This window comes from Macrobrachium rosenbergii, chromosome 12 (genome assembly GCF_040412425.1).
Source record: "Macrobrachium rosenbergii isolate ZJJX-2024 chromosome 12, ASM4041242v1, whole genome shotgun sequence".
Classification (NCBI taxonomy): Eukaryota; Metazoa; Arthropoda; class Malacostraca; order Decapoda; family Palaemonidae; genus Macrobrachium; species Macrobrachium rosenbergii.
The window spans coordinates 1,880,478-1,899,615 of NC_089752.1; the positions used below are offsets into that span (position 1 = coordinate 1,880,478).

The following is a 19,138-nucleotide window of genomic DNA, read 5'->3' on the forward strand; positions in this document are numbered from 1 at the left end:
AAACGTCCTGTAAAAACTGCATGTGCGCATGTAGAATGTATTATGTTTCTCATTGAGTGAGACAGACCTGTTTTCTCTCTTACGAATTTTTTTAGATTTAGGTCCAGAGAGAAAGAGAGGTAGAGTTACGAATTTTTTGGATTTAGGTCCAGAGAGAGAGAGAGAGAGAGAGAGAGAGAGAGAGAGAGAGAGAGAGAGAGAGAGAGAGAATTACGAATTTTTTGGATTTCGGTCCAGAGAGAGAAAGAGAGAGAGTGCGAGAGTTGCGAATTTTTTGGATTTAGGTCCAGAGAGAGAGAGTTATGAATTTTCTTATTTAGGTCCAGAGAGAGAGAGAGGGAGAAAGAGAGAGCAAGTTACAAATTTTTTGGATTTAGGTCCAGAGAGAGAGAGAGAGAGAATTACGTATTTTTTTGGATTTAGGTCCAGAGAGAGAGAGAAAGAGAGAGTTACGAATTTTTGGGATTTAGATCCAGAGAGAGAGAGAGAGAGAGAGAGAATTTTTGGATTTAGGTCCAGAGAGAGAGAGTTACGATTTTTTTTATTTAGGTCCAGAGAGAGAGAGAGAGAGAGAGAGTTACGAATTTTTTGGATTTAGGTCCAAAGAGAGAGAGAGAGAGTTACGAATTTTTTGGATTTAGGTCCAAAGAGAGAGAGAGAGAGTTACGATTTTTTTGGATTTAGGTCCAGAGAGAGAGAGAGAGAGAGTTGCAATTTTTTTTTTATTTAGGTCCAGAGAGCGAGAGAGAGAGAGAGAGAGAGTTACGATTTTTTTGGATTTAGGTCCAGAGAGAGAAAGAGATAGAGAGAGAGAGAGAGAAAGAGAGAGACAGCGACAGAGACAGAAAGCACACACAGGGGGCGTTTCTCCCTAAAAGAAGAAACGCATTGAAATTCTCGCTGTAACGTTCCTTTTTAGTGTAAGTAAAATCCGCAGACTTTTATCCAGGAGTGAAATACTTCACCCGGGCAATAAAGGAGCTCCGTTTTATGAAGGAAATTTGCATTCTCAAACGGCGGCGGCCGTTGAAAGGTTCTTTTCAGGGCTTAGAGGTCGCATGAAACGTGACTCTAAAGCCAGCGGTGCGTCTGAGCGAAGAGAAAGCCAGGGGGTACAAAAAGGGTTTCAACATTATACAAAAAAAAGCAACTGACTTCGACCACCGTCTCTGCGGCGACAGCGGGAGAACGGCTGTCGTCTTCTCTGCAGCCGTTTTCAAAAAGCTTCCGATACTTAACACCACTTAAGAGACTCCAGAAATATCTTTTTATCCTTTTTTTATTTTTACCTGTGGACCTTGAAGTTTAAAAATGCCACCTGCATTACCTGCTATTGGAGCCTCATGTCCGTGGCAGGGTTCCCTCTCAGCTATGGGGCCTCAAAGTTGGTGTTTTTTTTATTTTTACATATGAACCTTGCATTTCAAAATGACACCTGCATTACCTACAAGGCTACAGGAACCTTGAAATTGAAAAATGACACGTGGCTAGAGGAACCTTGAAACTGAAAAATGACAGTTGCAAACCATCTCAATTTGGACGGTCCGGCCCATCTCGTCCTCACTTGCGAAAAGAATGCAAATCAAGAAACATTTAATGCATAATTCGAGAAACAGCTTCTGTGTGTAAATACATCTCTCCTCTCCTCTCGAACGGCTGGTTCTCTAGCAGGCTGCAAATTGGTGCACGTGCAAATTTTTCACATTTAATTTGGTGCCATGCATTACAGTTTGCAATGTTATTGCCCTCTAGGCCGAAATTTCATTTCGATTATTATTCAACTTGGATGAGTCCATCCATACTGTCGTCTTGAAAGCTAATTTATAAAATGGAAACTGCGAAAAATACTGTATTTTTTAAATAGAAAAAACTCTACAATTTGTGTGACTGTGCAATTTTAATAGAAAGTGCTTACATTTTTTATAATATATTCAAGAGATCCAAGATCAAATAAAAAAAAATTCAAAATGTACAAAGCTGTTTCCACTTTCACTTAATCCTATATTCTGTATGCAGGAATTAGCTATGTCATTTAATAAACAATGTTACCAAATATATTTTTCATACTGGGAGCTTTTTCGACCGTCACCTTTTATCCCCTTGGAAATCAGGTGTGATTTGCGAGTACTTTCTGATTATTCGACAGTATTCTGGCCTGAGGATTTTCAGCCTTGGCGGCCTTATAACTTGCAATCTAGTACATAGGTGAGAAGCATTACAAGGTCTACTAAGGTGAGAAGCATTACAAGGTCTACTAAGGTGAGAAGCATTACAAGGTCTACTGAGGTGAGAAGCATTACAAAATCTACTTAGGTGAGAAGCATTACAAGGTCTACTAAGGTGAGAAGCATTACAAGGTCTACTAAGGTGAGAAGCATTACAAGGTCTACTGAGGTGAGAAGCATTACAAGGTCTACTAAGGTGAGAAGCATTAAAAGGTCTACTAAGGTGAGAAGCATTGCAAAGTCTACTAAGGTGAGAAGCATTACAAGGTCTACTAACGTGAGAAGCATTTCCTTTTTCAATGCTTCGTTAAATCCCGTAAGTGTTCCAACTCGTGTTTGTATGCATGTTTATCTTTATCTTTATGCACTTAGCTGTCTGTCTATCCAAATATCAAGAGGATTTTGTTCTCTGTACAACACCAGAATGGTGTCGCTAACCGCCAGTCTGCAGAAACTAATCATTCAAGAAAATGAAAAATCACTAATTTTGTCAAGAACTGTTTTTCGACTGTGGAGGTGTCGACTCCCTCATTGAAATCTTCATTTTCTAGCCCTCTCTCTCTCTCTCTCTCTCTCTCTCTCTCTCTCTCTCTCTCTCTCTCTCTCTCTCTCTCTCTCTAACCCAGTGGTTTTAAGGGAACGAACCAAAACCGTCCCTTCCTCGTCCGAGATCGAACTTAAGACTTCCCGGCTATAAGGCGAACTGACAATAATGGCGTTGGAAATGCCCATGAGTTAGAAAAGGAGAGAGAGAGAGAGAGAGAGAGAGAGAGAGAGAGAGAGAGAGAGAGAGAGAGAGAGAGCCAGGAAATCCCACACATTTTGGAGAGAAGTTCTAATTTCCCTAATCGCAGCTTTAGATTAATCACCCTGTAATTACGAGCATTATAATATGTATGCCACGCGTGCACTGGGTCTAGATGTGGCTAATGAGAGAGATGAACAGATTTACTCCAGTACAGAAGTGAGAGGATTTCCTGGACAATGGTACTTAATGGAATTGACCACATCCCTCTAATCTCAGTCTGTTCCCTTTGGAGAGGTACTGGTGACTAACACATGGATGAGAGGAAGATTAACAACAGAGAAATAGTCGAAAATGCACGGAATATATGGAGCAGACGCCATTATCGAGTTGGAAGTCTTAGATCATTGGATGTGAAAATTCCGGCAAGTTAAGAGATATGAAAATCAAAGAGTCGGTTTAAGTAAGATGTGTAGAAACTTTAAAAGGCAAATTCAAAACCAAAAGGTGGGGTAATATACTGAAAGAAATCCTATACGAAAGTTAGGTGCCCAAAGAAAAAAGAAAGGGGAATTCTGTCAGTAGGAAATATAGTGAAGAACACAGATTAATTTTCCAGAAAAAGTCCCCAAAACATATAAAAGAATTTTTTTATTTGGTAACTATCATCCACAAGCAAGGGGATCGAAAGATAAAGATTGCAAAGTCTTCGAAAGAAATCTAAAATGTATGCATAGAATTTCAAAGCTTCTAAATGGGTAAAGAATTTATAGGAGGAAAAGACTAACCACTTGGGAGAGGCTTTATTTTGTGCATTTGAAAAGTTTTGACCATCTTTCAACCAGAATGAGTCTGGTCGATAATAGTACCAAGTTACGACCCCAGACAAGAAGAATATTACTGGATCCTGCTTCTTCTTCAAGTCAAGAAGTGGTAGAATTTCAAGTTTTATCTACAAGACTTTTTAAGTTGAACCTACAAGACCTTTTCCCCCGGAGAGGGCTAATGCCGTCAGTGCACCTTAGCGGCGCAATGTAGGCATTACTTAAGGTTCTTTGCAGCGTCCCTTCGGCTCCTAACTGCAACCCCTTTCACTCCTTTTACTGTACCTCCATCCATATTCTCTCTTCCATCTTGTTACACCTTTCAAGCCTTTCTACTCTGTTTCCCTTTCAGCGCTGAATGACCTCGTAGTTCCCAGTGCTCAGCCTGTGGCCTAAATTCTGTATTCTATTCCATTCCGCAAGACCTTTTCAACTTTATGGCTTAATAAAATTCAGTCACTGATAAATACAAGCATCTAAACTGGTGTTCAGCTTTATGAAATCATATTTTGTCCGATGACCTATAAATCTTTTCCCAAAATTAGTTTTTGACTAAAAATCTTTTGGTGTGTGTGTTTATTTTTTTATCTTTATCTTTTCTATTATTCTAAACTGAGTCTCAGTTAGCACGAATGCCCCTGGCACTGAACTGCTGTGCTATTTTCCAGTATTTTTTCTTTATACACACACACTTATGTATATGTATATGTTTAGATATATATGTGTGTATATATACATATATATATATATATTATATATATATATATATATATATATATATATATATATATATATATATATATATATATATATATATATATATATATTAAACTTCACATGCGTTCTGTTCTTATACGTCCACATGCATAAAAGTAAATAATGGCATATAAATATTTATACATGAATATATTCTAACTAAGCTTAAGCAGAGAGAGAGAGAGAGAGAGAGAGAGAGAGATAGAGAGAGATAGATAGATAGAGAGAGAGAGAGAGAGAGAGAGAGAGAGGAAGCAAGCCTGTGTTTTCAAGAGGCAGAAAAAAAACAGGCTTTTAGGAATACAAATGGATATTTAGCAGCAAGGGACACTCGCGATAGCAGGAATTCGACAATAAGAAAACGGACCGGAACCGAATTACACACCCGGGCTAAGCAAACTGATTCGTATTCATGGAATAGACGAACGGCAAACAAGCAAACAAAGCACCACGGAGAGGAAAAACTCACCACAAGGCAGCAAAACGGCCGTATTTATCTGGGGCATAAAAACACAAGAAACCTATACCGGAAATAATGCGTGTTTGCTTGCAATCGCCGGGCTTATAAAGTGTCCTCTTACATGCAACGCGCAGGCACCCTCATGCAAGCAGGCAGCTGTGTGAGGGTAGGAATATGTCGGGCATTAAGAACTGAATCAAATGGAGAGAGAGAGAGGTGACAGAGAGAAAACGTATTTTTAGGAATGACAACCTATAAAACGGAAAAATGGAAACACAACAAACGACAGGGAGAGAGAGATAAAAACAAAGAGAGAGAGAGAGAGGAGAGAGAGAGGGAGATAACATTCTATAAAAAACCCTGTGTGACAAAAGCAACAACAAAAAACAGAACAACAACAAACAGAGAGAGAGAGAGAGAGAGAGAGAGAGAGATAAAATTCTATCGAAAATACTTTATTGAAATGACAACCCTTCGACGAATAAAAGCACAACAACAATAAACAGAGAGAGAGAGAGAGAGAGAGCACGTAAATACCTAAAATATTCATTGCAAGACGCCATAGCGTTTCTCTCGTGAAAAGTTTTAGTGGCACCAAAGCATCTTCCAGCTTCTCATCTTTGCGAGTCTCCGGAGGCGTCGTTAAAAAGGACACTGATGCAGTAATGCTTCTTTGGGGGTAATTGGTGGAATAAAAGGTGCTCTCTCTCTCTCTCTCGGTCATTTCCTTCTTCTCTTTGATTTCGTTAGGGAACTGTCGCCATATTTAATATTCGCTAAAATCTAATACCATTTTTCTCTCCATCTAACTGTCTCCCATCCTCTCTCTTGCTCTCTGTCTTTTCCGTCTTCTCTCTCTTTCTCTCTATGTCTCAGTCTTTTCTGTCTTCTCATAAATTTCTTTAGGGAAATGTCGTCATATTTAATATTCCCTAAAATCTAATACCATTTTTTCTCCTCTCCATCTAACTGTCGCCCATCCACCGCCAACCCCCGCCCTCTCTCAATCTCTCTCTCTAATGCACTTGGATTGATTTGAAGGGTCATCGGTTCTATTTCTTTGTGTTGTCAGTTTTTTTTTTTTTTTTTAATTTTTCAAAGTGGCCGTGATTGCAAACATTTCATGTCCGAATTCCATACCATCCTAATAAGAATATTCCCTTAATAAACTCTCGTAGGCAAAAGACCTTGACCTAACCTTGCATAACTCCTTAGGAATAAAATACTTAAATGTGCTAAAAGGGAAAAAAGATCCAGGATGAAGGCTAGAAATGAATGAAAATCGTAACAAAAAAACATTTAGATTAATTTAGATAATTAAAAATTCACAGTAAATGAAAAATTTTACTTAAAGGCTTTCTTTTATCAAATTCAGAGAAGAAATTCTGGCAAGCGTATTGGGCCATTAAAGGTCTCTTCCGCAGATTAAATTTGAAACAAAGATGAAGCCCCAACATTGAGATTTTGCCCGAATGAACGAATATTCAAATAAGCAGTAAAAGTAACTCAGAGAGACTGTTATTTGTAAGGTACTTGTGCAATAAAGAGAAATGCGAATCCATAAAGATATAATAGCTTCCATGTGGGAAAATTAAAAACTAAGCATCAGTGACTCTCTTAAAAGAAACTGTGTGTATGTTTCTGTGTAAGTGTGTGTGAGAGAGTGTGTGTGTGAGAGAGAGAGAGAGAGAGAGAGAGAGAGAGAGAGAGAGCGTTTTTTTTTAATTAGTCCCGTTGTTATGCCTTTCCAATTTACCGTGTTTTCAGCTTTTGTCAAATATCGTTTGAAGATTTAAAGAAGAGTTACTCGGATGAAACACCCTCATGTCTTTTATAAGCTTGCCAAAGTACCCACTGAATGAAAGACTAACTGGTGAAATCCAACGGAAAAGGCACCCCTGTTGATTTGTTTATTCATTTACCTATCTCATCATTTATTTGTTTGTTTGTTTAAAAGTGTTAACTTCAGCCTGACTAAGCTATAGTTTCCTTCACATCATCTGTCTTATTATCTGTTAATTTTAAAAATTTTATTATCTTAATGCAGTAAAATAAGTTTTTACCATTCATACACATGCATTATTTGCTCCACATGTAATCACTTTTCATGTGTATTGTACGCATCCAGACTATTGTGTTTTTATCTGTGAATGGAGGAAAGAAATTAAGTTTTAGATTTTCATGTACTGGCGTACATTGTCTCAGTCATGGGGTATGTTAAAAACAAAACACTAAAACTTGGATACTTTTATAATTCAACTTGTTCCCTTTCATTGGATGACTTGCCTAGATATGTAGTAGTAGTTTTATACGAGTATGTTTAGCATACAATAATGGATAACATAACTGTTATTTATAGTTTATCTTCTGATCTATCTAGCTGTGCCGCAAAAATAGGTAAATATTCATATTTACCTCAATATCTTATTCTCATTACACAGCTTTGTTTCCCTGGAATGGCCCATTCTCCCATACCGTAGGAAAGGGGGAATACGCTGTTCCTTAGTTTTTGGACATTAACCATTTTCACTTTGTTTACATCGAGAGGGTCGGCAGTGACGTCACCGTCGTACGATCAGCTGGTTGTTATTTATGTTGCGTTTTCGTCCCCGACGGTGATCGTCTGCAGTTGATCAGGTTGGCGCATTTTATTACGCGTTATTATAAGATGCCTGTGTTATTCATTTACAGTTTGTGTTCAGTTTATGTAGTGTTTTACTCCCGTAAAGGTTATATTAACGTGTAGGTTACTCGATTTAACCTGCCGAGAACTGTCGCATAGGGTAGGCTACGGTGGTCCCGTACCCCAAGCAAAGTGGTTAGGCTTTATTTAAGTTCGCATCATGCCCGATCATAAATAAGGTGCAGAGGGTTTGGTAATATTAAAGTATGAGGCAACACGCCATGATGACCAAAGAACATGTTTTCTGACCGATTTTGATGTGTTTAGTACGAAATTCACCTTCAACTTCGTCTTAACGGTTTTGGAGCCAACCTCCACAAAAAAATGTAAGTGATAAAACTATCAATTTCCGACGAAATTCAAGGTGAAATTCGTGCTTAACACATCAAAATCAATCAGAATGACATATATTTCCTCTTATCAGTGAAAACCCACACAACCCAACCTAACCTCTCACAGAAGTACTGGTCACAGCCCTAACCTTGTCATCAGACTACCCAGGTCACAGCTTCAACTTATGCAGATGACCAAAGGACGGAAAATAAGTTCATATCCTGTCCCGCAAGTGCAACTGTTAATGTGTGGGTACCAACGCCCCTCCGGCCAGTACTAAACTCGCGAAGGCATTCCATTTGGCCGACAACAAACACTTGCACCGCCAGTATCAGAATCCCTAAAAGTGTTAAACGGAAGAAAACAATCCAGGTATTTCTAAGAAACCATCAATTTCCGACGAATTTTAATGTAGAAAGCGTGCGAAAACATCAAATGACCTAGAAAAGTGCATTTCCTGCATTTGGTCGTAGCTGCATTTACGCGATTTACCGAGATTTAGAAAAAAACAGATTTCTGAGCCACTATTTTAGTTCTGAGCTCGGTTAGTGACTCACCAGCCTTCTTTACACCACTTGTTTCGCTCAATCTAGCCTACCCTAGTGTAAGTCCGTTGTGCAGGCTATGCCTATTTTTTAAATATATTGTTGACTCCTCAGCCTCGAGTAGTAGAGTGGGGGCCTAGACTAGTAGCCTGAAGTTTGAAATGACGTAATAAAAGGCCTAGGTTAGCGTAAATAAGATATTATTGTAGGTAGAACTAAGCAGTAGCTCCACATGTGACAGGCTATTACTTTGGAAATAGATTTTTCCTCTAGTGTTTTGGTTGCTTATCAAGAATTTACCATTTATTTTCCATTGGTCGACTGTAATTAACCTGTAATTAATCTCAGAAGTTGTATGCTGGCCTGTCCTGGAATGTTATCGCATGCAGTGTTATAGAGCCAAAGTTTTCTTCTCAGCCCCCTGGCTAAGTAACACAGCCTGCTAGGTTAGGTTAGGTTAGTATAGTTCCTTTTATAATAGGTTTCCTTAGCCAGTCCCTTCTTAAACATAGGGTTCCTAATGACTAGCACGTGTGCGAAGCCATTCCATAACAACATGGCAGTCCAGTCTTTCTCCCAACATTTTCCCCCACCCAAAACCCTGTGTTCCCAAAGGGCCCCCAACCGTGTTGGGTAGATATGAGGTTAATAATAATTGACTGACAATAAACACCACCACCTTCATCAGCAACACTAAAAGTATAGGAAAAATCAGTTTCCAAGGTAATAGTCTGTGCAGAGCTGTTGCTTAGATTTACCTTATTGTGTCTTAGGCTTGAGAAAAATGGGCGGGTAATTTGCAGAATGACGGACCAGGCCTTTCCAATGTTTAGTGCTATTTGCCGTGGGAGAGTTCCCAAGAGAGGAGGAAGCCCCCCTCTCACTGGCCAGGTCAGGACACAATGCCCTAATTGAAGTTTGCAAGGTCAGGCCTGATGAGGTCAGTACATGGCACTCCAGGAAAGGTTAGGTTAGGTCTGCAGAACTTGTTCCCATCACTGCACATGCCTCAAATGGGCAGTAAAGGCTAGATATGAAGTAAACAGTTTTTTTATGTGAAACTGTCAGTGAAAAGTCCAGAACCATGTCTTACTTATTTACGAGAAATCCATAATCTTAGGCAGTTTAGAAATGATGAAAGAATAATGGAAAGTAAAATGAAGAAATTGAGCAGATTACAGTACAGAAGAATGATAACTGTGCTAGAACAACCTTCAGTATGCTATAGGGTTCATCTTCTGAATAATAATAATTGAGGTAAAAAGCATATTGTGTGAGGAACATGCAGTTCAAATTATGCTTGCCCAGTTACCATGTTGGCTGCCTTCTTGTTTCATATATACACGAAACAATTATCCCTGATGGTCAGCTAATGACATGTGTTTATGCAGATGATGTTTATTTGCATATATATAGATGTGCATGTATGTATGACTTTAGTATGTGTTAACAAGTGATTTATCGAATTTTTGGATTTGTTCCTACACAGATACAAGCCTTTGGTCTTTACATAGGATTTGGCTTATGGATGCGAGCTGTAACGGCTGTTTAACTTTCAGACAAGGTCATTAACTACCGATGGTGGGGGTGGGCAAAGCCCCACCCACTCAGGTCGGTCTGCACACTTCTTGCTTTCAGTCATGTGGTAGGGGAAGACATCTCTGCTCTTTGCACGACTGTCATTTATTTTTTTGCTTTGATTGCTGGTATATTTTTGTGATTGTTGTTTGTTATATGTATATACAAGCCCCTCAGTGACTTTAGCACTTTTTGAAGAGGAAACCGCTGGGTTAGGCGCTGTCCAGCATAGGTCAGACTGTATGTTCGGTTTCTCTCTTCTCTGAGGTTGATCCTCATTTTTTATTGTATGTCACAATGTAACATGGGTGTAAATAAATCAATCTCACCCGACTTCTTTTATCAGGTGTTGTGGAGGCCAAGGGCTTTAGAGAGTTATGTGCCTCTCTAGGCTTCTGAGGAGCCGAGTGTCTTTTGAACTTAATGATCACCCTAAGGCTCTGAGGGGCCTGCCAGTATCTGGTCTGACCATGCCCGGGCCAACTTACCGGGCACAGTGTCTGCTAGCTGTAGGACTGCTCCTACTCCCTTGGTAACCCCTCATGCAGCATTGAGATTGAGTTCCCAGGTACTGATGTATATATCATCTCTGAGCGATGTTCTCCCTGCATGCTGTTGTTGAAGGTGCACTTGACGAAATTAAGAAGACGAGAAGAAAGTTGTCATTGTTGTCTTCGTTTTCGTCTTTGTCGTCAAGTGTTGTCGCCTCCTTCCATTTTTCTCCCAAAGCTAGCAAGTGGAGGAAGAGGAAGGTTGCCTCATTCTCCTGTGGAAGTCTCATATAGCTTCCAGCGGCAAGCACTCTTTTTGCAGAGTGGGCTGATGGTCTCTCGCTAGTTTGAGTACTGTTGCTTGCCCAGTGCATCGGTGCACGTAAGTACCCAGGGTCTCTCTAGAACCCTGGTAACGGGTACCGGTAGCCCGCCTACCGTCCTGTTCTCGCTACGGGCACTGACTATGTTAACTCTCTGTTCTCATTGCCGAGTGCATAAAAACCACTACCTGGGGTTCTTCAGACCCCTGGTGTACTGGTACTGGCCCCAGTAGGCCTTCTTCCTGGGCCTTCGGTACCAGCCCAGATCTCTTGCTAGCGATACCGCTGCTCCTGTTGCTGAGTGCATGGGTGGAACCACAACCCGGGGTTCTTCAGACCACTGGTGTACTGGTACCGGCCCTGGTTGGCCTACCCAGGCTATCGGTACCATCCATTCTTGAGAATGATTCTTGAAAATTTCAGCGCTTTGTCTTTGTTTTTTGTGTTGCTTCGATATCCTGATAGGGAGACTGGCAATGACCTCTGAGGCATTTAATACCAACAAAATATATTTGCAGAAACCCTTGCTGTTTCTCTGTAGAATCTTTCAAATAGGTCGTGGTCAATACTGTATTGCACAAAAAGTCTGAGTCTACAGGCATACTAAAATGTTAAATAAACATACTGTACCTAGAAAAATACTAATTATTTATCCAATGGATATGGTATTCAGATTTTTTAAAAAGTTGCCAAACCTATCAGATTATCATGAACTGTGTCCTATTTTCACTACTTTCAATGAAGCACAAATACCGCAGAAATAACCTGGTGCATGTTACGTGGGAAAAAAAGTGTGTGTACCAAGACAACAGGTGCTTGTTTTTGGCATGATCTGCTGACCAACTGATGAGTTGTTTGACCCTGATACTAAGTACTGTATAGTTGCAATGAAGGACTATATTTTAATAATACAAAGACAGTATGCAAATGTTGAATTTCAAAACTTAAATTTTTTACTTAAGTCCACCTTCAGGCCCATTGTGCTTTGTCTCATATCCATACCGGTTACATTTAAGTAATTTGTCATTGTGTAATTTTTGTAGATACTTCAGAATATGAGACATCTGTTCAAGATTACATTAACCCCAAATCATGCAATGCTATTTGCAAAAATTCTTATAGGATGCATAAAACCGTAGCAAGGTTGTAAGTTATTGTTCTTTTATATATGATGGGTATTGCATATTAAAATATAACCAATTGTGTAAACACTGTACAGTACATTATTGTGTAATTCAGGTACTGGTGAAAGATGGGAACCGTGTTACTCCGTAACTTTACTGTGAACAGCAGAAAAGTTTTCGTGCAGAATTCACAGCAGTGCCACACAGGAGCAGCATCCACATCTGAAATCCTTCAGGGATCATGGTTTTCACCACATCAGCATCTTCACCATGACCAAAACCAAGGTCAGTATGCTTAAACATTTTTAGTCTTATTTAGTACTGTAGTTGTGTAATTATCGTTTGTGTTGGGTTACCATTACCTTACTGTTTCTATTGGTACCCGTATTACTTGTGTTGTTAATTCATTGCTATATTTCGTGGAAGAACAGCAGTCAGTTACTGTTTTCTGTGGAGACTTTGTCAGTCCTAAGACCTGGAATGCAAGTTGAACTTGCATCATAAACCTTACATTGCAAAAAATTCTGAAGATGAGTTTTTTACACCTATATCTCCTCCTGTAAAATATTAACAGTATTCCAGGGCTTCTTTATATACCAGTGTTTTATGAATTAGTGACTGTTTTGGGAATGAATTCCTCTATTTTAGAAAGAGAATCATGTGTACTTGAAATAAAAGGTGTACAGTATATGAAATGTAATGAATATTATAAGAACCTATGGAAGGTTTCAGTCTGAAAACCGTGTGCTATCAAAAGTATTCTGCATAATTGTTTGTGCAATGTACTGAAAGGTTACACTGCTTTCAAATTTATACAGTACATATTAGGTAAAAAGTTTCCAGGGTAAATTTTCCAGTTGTTTACATTTGATATGTTAGAGAATTATTTTAGGGTATTCTTCTTTTATTCTGTATTGTTTAGAGTAACTCCAATATGAAGATTTATATACTTGATGAGACTAATCAAATTTTCATACAGTACAAAAAAATTATGGTCTATCCATAGACTGATTACACTTTAACATCCACGTTAAAATTGATACTTGCAGGAGCCGAGGTGTTGTTGGAGGTTAATCAGCTTGATTTTTGTACTTGAGTGATTACATTGCAATCATTTCTCTTCCAGGCCCTTTTTTGTCATCGACAATACCCTTGAACGAGACACCTCCTAAAAAAGCTAAAGTTGTGATATGTGGTGGAGGAATGGTCGGCACATCAGTACTGTATCATTTGGCAGAGTTAGGTTGGGGAAAAGATGCAGTTATGCTTGAACAAGGAAGGTAAATAGTTATTAGCAATTCAAGTTATTTACATGTGTTCACTTCAATACAAAATTTTTACATTAGTGCTAATTGGTCATTTTTGTAACTAGCATCTCTTTAGAATATTGCAGCTTAATCAGTTACATTTTGCAGTAAATAGTATCTAAAGCATTGCTATAATACCGTTTATATTCTTTTTTTTTTTTCAGGATTGGTGGACCATCTACATGGAGAGGCTCAGGCTTTTTGGGAGGTGTTAAACTGATGAGATCTGAAATGAACATAATAAGGACAACAAAACGTTTAGCGAGGCAGCTTGCTGAAGCGGGATATGACACAGGATGGAAACAGTGTGGCTCCTTGCATTTAGCTCGAACCCGTGACAGATTGACTCATTTTCGGAAAATGAAAGCTATTGCTGAGTAAGTATTTATTGGTTTCTGTCATATAGGCTATGCAGGGGATTGCTGTCTCAGTTCCTTTTTGTTTTGTTCAATTGTCATTTGTCTTAATAGATTGCCGGACCCAAAGTTGTGTAAGTTCAGTGTAATAAGTAAACATTTGTTGTGTGAATACTAAGAAAATTATCATATGAAGTGTGTCTCACGTCCTTTCCGTCTCAGCCTACAGACTGCTACAGAGGGGATGGTAAGGAGTCTCTTATCAGTGATCCCGTGGAATTTCTTGTTTTTTCCTTTTCCTTTTGGAAGAGACCGTTCTTGCTCTCATTGAGGATCCAGTTTTGGGAGTAGGGGTGTGTCTGTTTGTCCTTAAGGCTTTTGACTTGAAGGTCATTCCCCTGTGACTGATATTGTTTGTGATTTTTGGTTGCGGGATTAGTCCCTGCACAATTTTCTAATCTGTCCACTGATTGGCTCTAATAAACTTCTCCTGTTAGCATAGGTATCATGAGAAAAACAGGTCAGGCCCCAAAGACTGTGCTTTCAGATTCGAGGTTGTTTTGCTTACAGTCTAGGGCATTCTCCAGGATGGTTACTGTTCTGTGATAGCGTGTTTTGCTTTGTGCTGATTCATGTATCATGGTTAAAAGCTGTCCTCTCTAAATGCTTTAATTCAGGGAAACATTTTCCACTGGTACTGTATCCATAGTTTGAGAGTTTACCATGCTGGTGCAGCATTGTGTGCACAGGCTTTTTGTAAGGTAGCCCATCCTGGATGTACCAGCAAGTGTTTACTTCTCCTGGTTGTTCAGTGCTCATAAACAGTACTGTACCAGTTGGTAATTATTCCTAGAGGTTCTGAAGGGCAAGGGAAACTCAAATAGTGGACATCATTTGTAATTGAGGTTCTCAGGGATGGATTCTTCATCCCATTGTCTGCAGATGCCTTCCCTCAACATTTTCTATGATATTCTGTTATATGAGTAAGAATGAGCTGCAGGGGAAACTGGTAGGAAGAGGGAGATTCAGGATGAGATCACTTTTAATGCAATTTTCTCAAGCATTATCTACAGCAGGGGGATGCACAACGGGAAATCAAGTTGGTGGAGTTTCTTGTGAATCCAGAACTTTAATTCAAGCAGTTTTGAATCTGTGGGTTGTAGGCAACAGCTTAGGCTGCCATGACTTCAAAACATCATTTACAATAGGATTTTTTCAGCACATAATACAGGTTATAAAAGCCATTCCTCCATGCAGGTACTTTCCCAAACATGATAAACGGTTCGGCTAAATAAGTCCTTCATATCAGCCCTATGAGAGCTGAGATTTTAAACTGTGGTTTGATCATACTATTTTTTGTAGTTAAAAGCTAATTGGTTTTCTGCCTAATCTAGCAACTTAGGCATATGTGAAAGTGAGATTAGGTATGTTTTTTTGAGACAAAAGTTGATTCAATATTTCTTAATTGTATGTAATTTTCTTGTCTTATATAGAAGGCTTTGAAGAGTGGTTGTGTGTAAGAGTTCTTTTTACTGTAACTATTTTAATAAGATGGATTATGATGTTAGTGAGATACATTTTTCTAATGTAAGTCACATTAGATCTAGATGGTGTTGCATTTGAATGCTTCTTGAGTAGTTAATGAATGAACTCACACACCAATCTGGCAGCCGTCATGAGCTTGTATTTACAGATTTTACAGGAATTGTATCTTGTAGAGTAGGTTTGCCAGTGGGCTTATCTGATCATAGTTTGATTAAAGTTAATGTGGAGATGGATCAGGTTGCTCTTGATGTTAGATTTTAAGAAAGGTATACTTGAAAGCCAAGTCATTTGAGATGGTATTAACCATGATAGTATGGAGCTGAGTTGGGGTAATATGTGTAGAAGTTTGAATATTATTGTGTGTTTAAATGATCATCTTAATGCTATTATTAAGAGGAGAATCATCAAGTTTTGTCTTAAATACATGGTTTAATGCTGCATGCAAAGCTGCTTTATCATGTGTACAAGAAACTTGTGCTGATAGACTTTGCGATGTACTTTCCTTTGGCTGTAGTTAGGCTCAGGTTGTCTATGAGAGAACTTATAATGAGGGTGTGAAGGTGGATCTTGCACTCCAGTGATGGTCTACCCTTAAATCATCACTATTTGGAGATGACTCTGGCATGCATTACTTGCAGAAGCTGACGGAACTACTGTGTACTGTATTGCCCTAATCAGAAGGCAGAACTTTTGGCTCAAGTTTTGTGAGCCAACAGTGCAATGAGTCGGTGGTGTTTCCTCAGTCGTGTTTTCCAGAGCGTAAGTTGTGCGTTTGTTGGCCCTCAGACCTAGAGAGAGCAAAACTGTTTATGGAGCATGACAGCAATGGTGGCATAGACGCTAATGGGATCATTCTCATTTTTTTTTTCAAGATGATGATTTCATTGCTCCTAAGATTACTAATAGTTTTCTTAAAGTTAGTTGGATTTGGAAGTTTTTCCTTAGTGTGGAGGAAGGGAAACATTGCTGCATTACTGAAGGGACGAAATCTGTCCTCGTAGCCCTCAGAAAATGGGCCTATTTCCATTGCCCTTGTTTTATGTAAGGATTTTAATAAGCTGTTCTCTGAGTGTCTTTGTAGGTTTGTTGAAGATAGTAACCCACTACTAGAATTACAATTTGGGTTTGTGATGCACTCTTGCCAATTTGTACTGTTTTGCAGAGTGAGGGCGCAGAGGCATGCACTGGTCTGTTTAGATTTTAGTGCAGCCTTTGTCAGTGTGACTCATAAAGCACTTACCTACAGGCTAAGATTATTAGGAATTGGTGTTTTGATTTTGATAAGCAGAACTTAAAGGGTCTGTGTTAATGGCCACCGTAGTGGCTTTTGTAATGTCCTTTAGTTGTTCCTCAGGGCAATGTTCTTGTACTTTGCTACCTATTATCTATAATAGTGACATGTGGCAAGGTCCGGAGAATAAATTGATTGCTTATGCCAGAGATGCTACTCTTTTAGCTGCTGTTCCTTCACACAGAATCCTTTAACAAAGGTTTGGCATGTACTATATTCATGAGTGGAGTAATTTTTGGGAAATGAAGCTAAGTTAACCCTTCTAAAACAAAAATTTGATAGTCAGTCCATATCACTCTTGCCTTTGCATCCTGATTTACATATAAATGATATGGTTTTAAATGTGTGAATTTTAAGATTTCAGGTGTGAACTTTTGATAAATTGAATGTTTCTCAAAAGTTGTTGGTATCTTGCAAAAATGTTTTCAAATGTTTGTGATGAGGCTCTTCTGTCTACGTGTTCTTGTTTGAAGTACTGCTCTCCAGTGTGGTCCTTGGATGCTGACTCTTACCTCAAACTCTTGGATAGAATTATGTCATCAGTCAAGTTTATTTTGCCAATTCTCAATATAGACTTGTGGCAGAGACATAAGGCGAGTTCATCATGAATGTTTGCATAAAATTTACTACAACAGGCATCCTCAACACTCGTCTTTACCCAACCCAGCTGGAGGTTGCTAGGATTTTTATTTTGGCTACAATGAAAATGTGGAATATTTTGCCGAGTGTAGTTGTGGAATCCTCTGATCTCCAAATGTTTCAGCAGGGAGTAAATTCGTTCCTGTTCTCTGCTCATGTCCCCTGAATTCATGTGTGTCAGTTGTATTTTCTATCCCCTCATATTTAATTATCTAACACCCTTTGCTTATGCTTGTCTCACTCCTCTCTCTCTCTCTTCTCTCTCTCTCTCTCCTCTTTAGAGCCATTTCTTGGTAATAGTGGTTGACTCTGTCCATAATGGTTTTTAGTTGAAGTTGTAAAGAAAGACTAAATTCTTATAGAATAAGCCAAAATGCTGTTGTCTGGACTAATAAACCATATACTAGGTTACTACGATATATCTTGTTTTATATTTTAGAGCTCGAGGAACAGAATGTTATATACTGAGGCCTGAGGAAGTCGAGAAAAAGTGTAATATTTTGAGTACATCTGATCTTGTTGGAGCTTTTTGGGTCCCAAAGGATGGAGTCTGTGATCCACACAAATTTGGATATTCACTTCTAAAACTGGCAAGAGAAAAAGGCAAGATATGATACCACGTTTGTTGTGTTGTTAATATTTGTATGTGTAGATAATAGTTTACCATTGCATCTTTTGAATTAAATTGGTATAAGAAATTAGCAGTTATGAATTAGCTATCATCAGTATCAAGATTATTAATGTTTTCTCCAGCAAGGAACAAACTTTAGGGCTTTGGGGAGTATAAAACATTTTGCAAGTGTATTGAATGGACTTTGATAATATTTTGAAATATCGGTTAAATTGACTTTTGATTTCACTTTTGAAGTTTTACTTTTATAGCTGTGGCTTGCCTCCCAATCATTGAAGTACAGTATTCTTGCTGGAAATAACTTTTCATTTTTAGTCATGAAATATACTGTATTTAGTTTACTTTGTACACTATTTATTCTTATCAAAGCTACTTATTTTTAATTTATAATCTGGTTTTCAATATTGGTTTTGCTTGCCATATTTGTGATTTTGGAAATTGTCTCCACTAAAATTGTAATTGCTGTAGGTGCTATTGATTATTTCTTATAATTAATTATTGAAAATCAAAGTTATTTTTGTCTTTTTTCTCTTAACAGGAGGCCAAGTGGTCGAAAACTGTCCTGTGAGCAGAATAATTGTTCATGACTCACGGGCTGTTGCTGTTGAAACAAATAAGGGGATTATTGAGTGTGACTATGTTGTAAATGCTGGAGGTCTTTGGGCAAGAAAAATTGGACAGATGACTGAACCTTATGTTCGAGTCCCAGTTCACCCAGCGGAACATTATTTTCTCTATACCTACCCCTTAGATGGTGTTGATCCCATGATGCCAGGTAAGTTAAGATGCCTTGGAGGATTGGTTTTTATAAATCAACCACAAGTGGATGTCTCTGCAAAAATATCAGAAGCTTTGCTTTTGTGGAATTTATCTGTAGATTTCCCAACCATTTCTCCAAAGCACATGCAGCACTGCAGAGAGAGAGTTAAGCAAAAATTCACATATCATTAGCTTACCATTGGGGTACTTTTTAAAATCATGAATATGCCCTGTAACTGCCTCTGATTTAATTAAATGAATAGAGTTTTTTCATTACTCACCCATTAATCTGTTCTCCAGGTCTTAGATCCTGAAATACAAAGACCCAGTTGTGCCTGTCCCCAGATCACTGGCCACACAACTCCATTACTTGTCGTACTTCCATGGAACTTGGATCAGTCCACTCATATTCTGAGTTTCTTTGTGTGTGTTGTGCCACTCATATGTTCATATGATTAATACTGATTCTTCTTAATAATGGTAGTTTGCTGTGTTTTGTGTAGTTTGAAGGGTTATATCATTG

At 38.6% G+C, this 19,138-nt stretch overlaps 1 protein-coding gene across 1 annotated transcript in view; it reads left to right on the top strand.

Moving 5' to 3' along the window:
* Positions 1-7,539: 7,539 nt before the first annotated feature.
* LOC136844317 (pyruvate dehydrogenase phosphatase regulatory subunit, mitochondrial) overlaps positions 7,540-19,138 on the top strand; it is a 35,574-nt gene continuing 23,975 nt past the window's right edge. The window contains exons 1-6 of the mRNA XM_067113292.1: positions 7,540-7,647; positions 12,203-12,372; positions 13,214-13,367; positions 13,559-13,771; positions 17,665-17,828; positions 18,395-18,631. Coding sequence (XP_066969393.1) covers positions 12,216-12,372; positions 13,214-13,367; positions 13,559-13,771; positions 17,665-17,828; positions 18,395-18,631 — 925 coding nt within the window. The 5' untranslated portion in view covers positions 7,540-7,647; positions 12,203-12,215. The remainder of the gene's footprint in view (positions 7,648-12,202; positions 12,373-13,213; positions 13,368-13,558; positions 13,772-17,664; positions 17,829-18,394; positions 18,632-19,138) is intronic.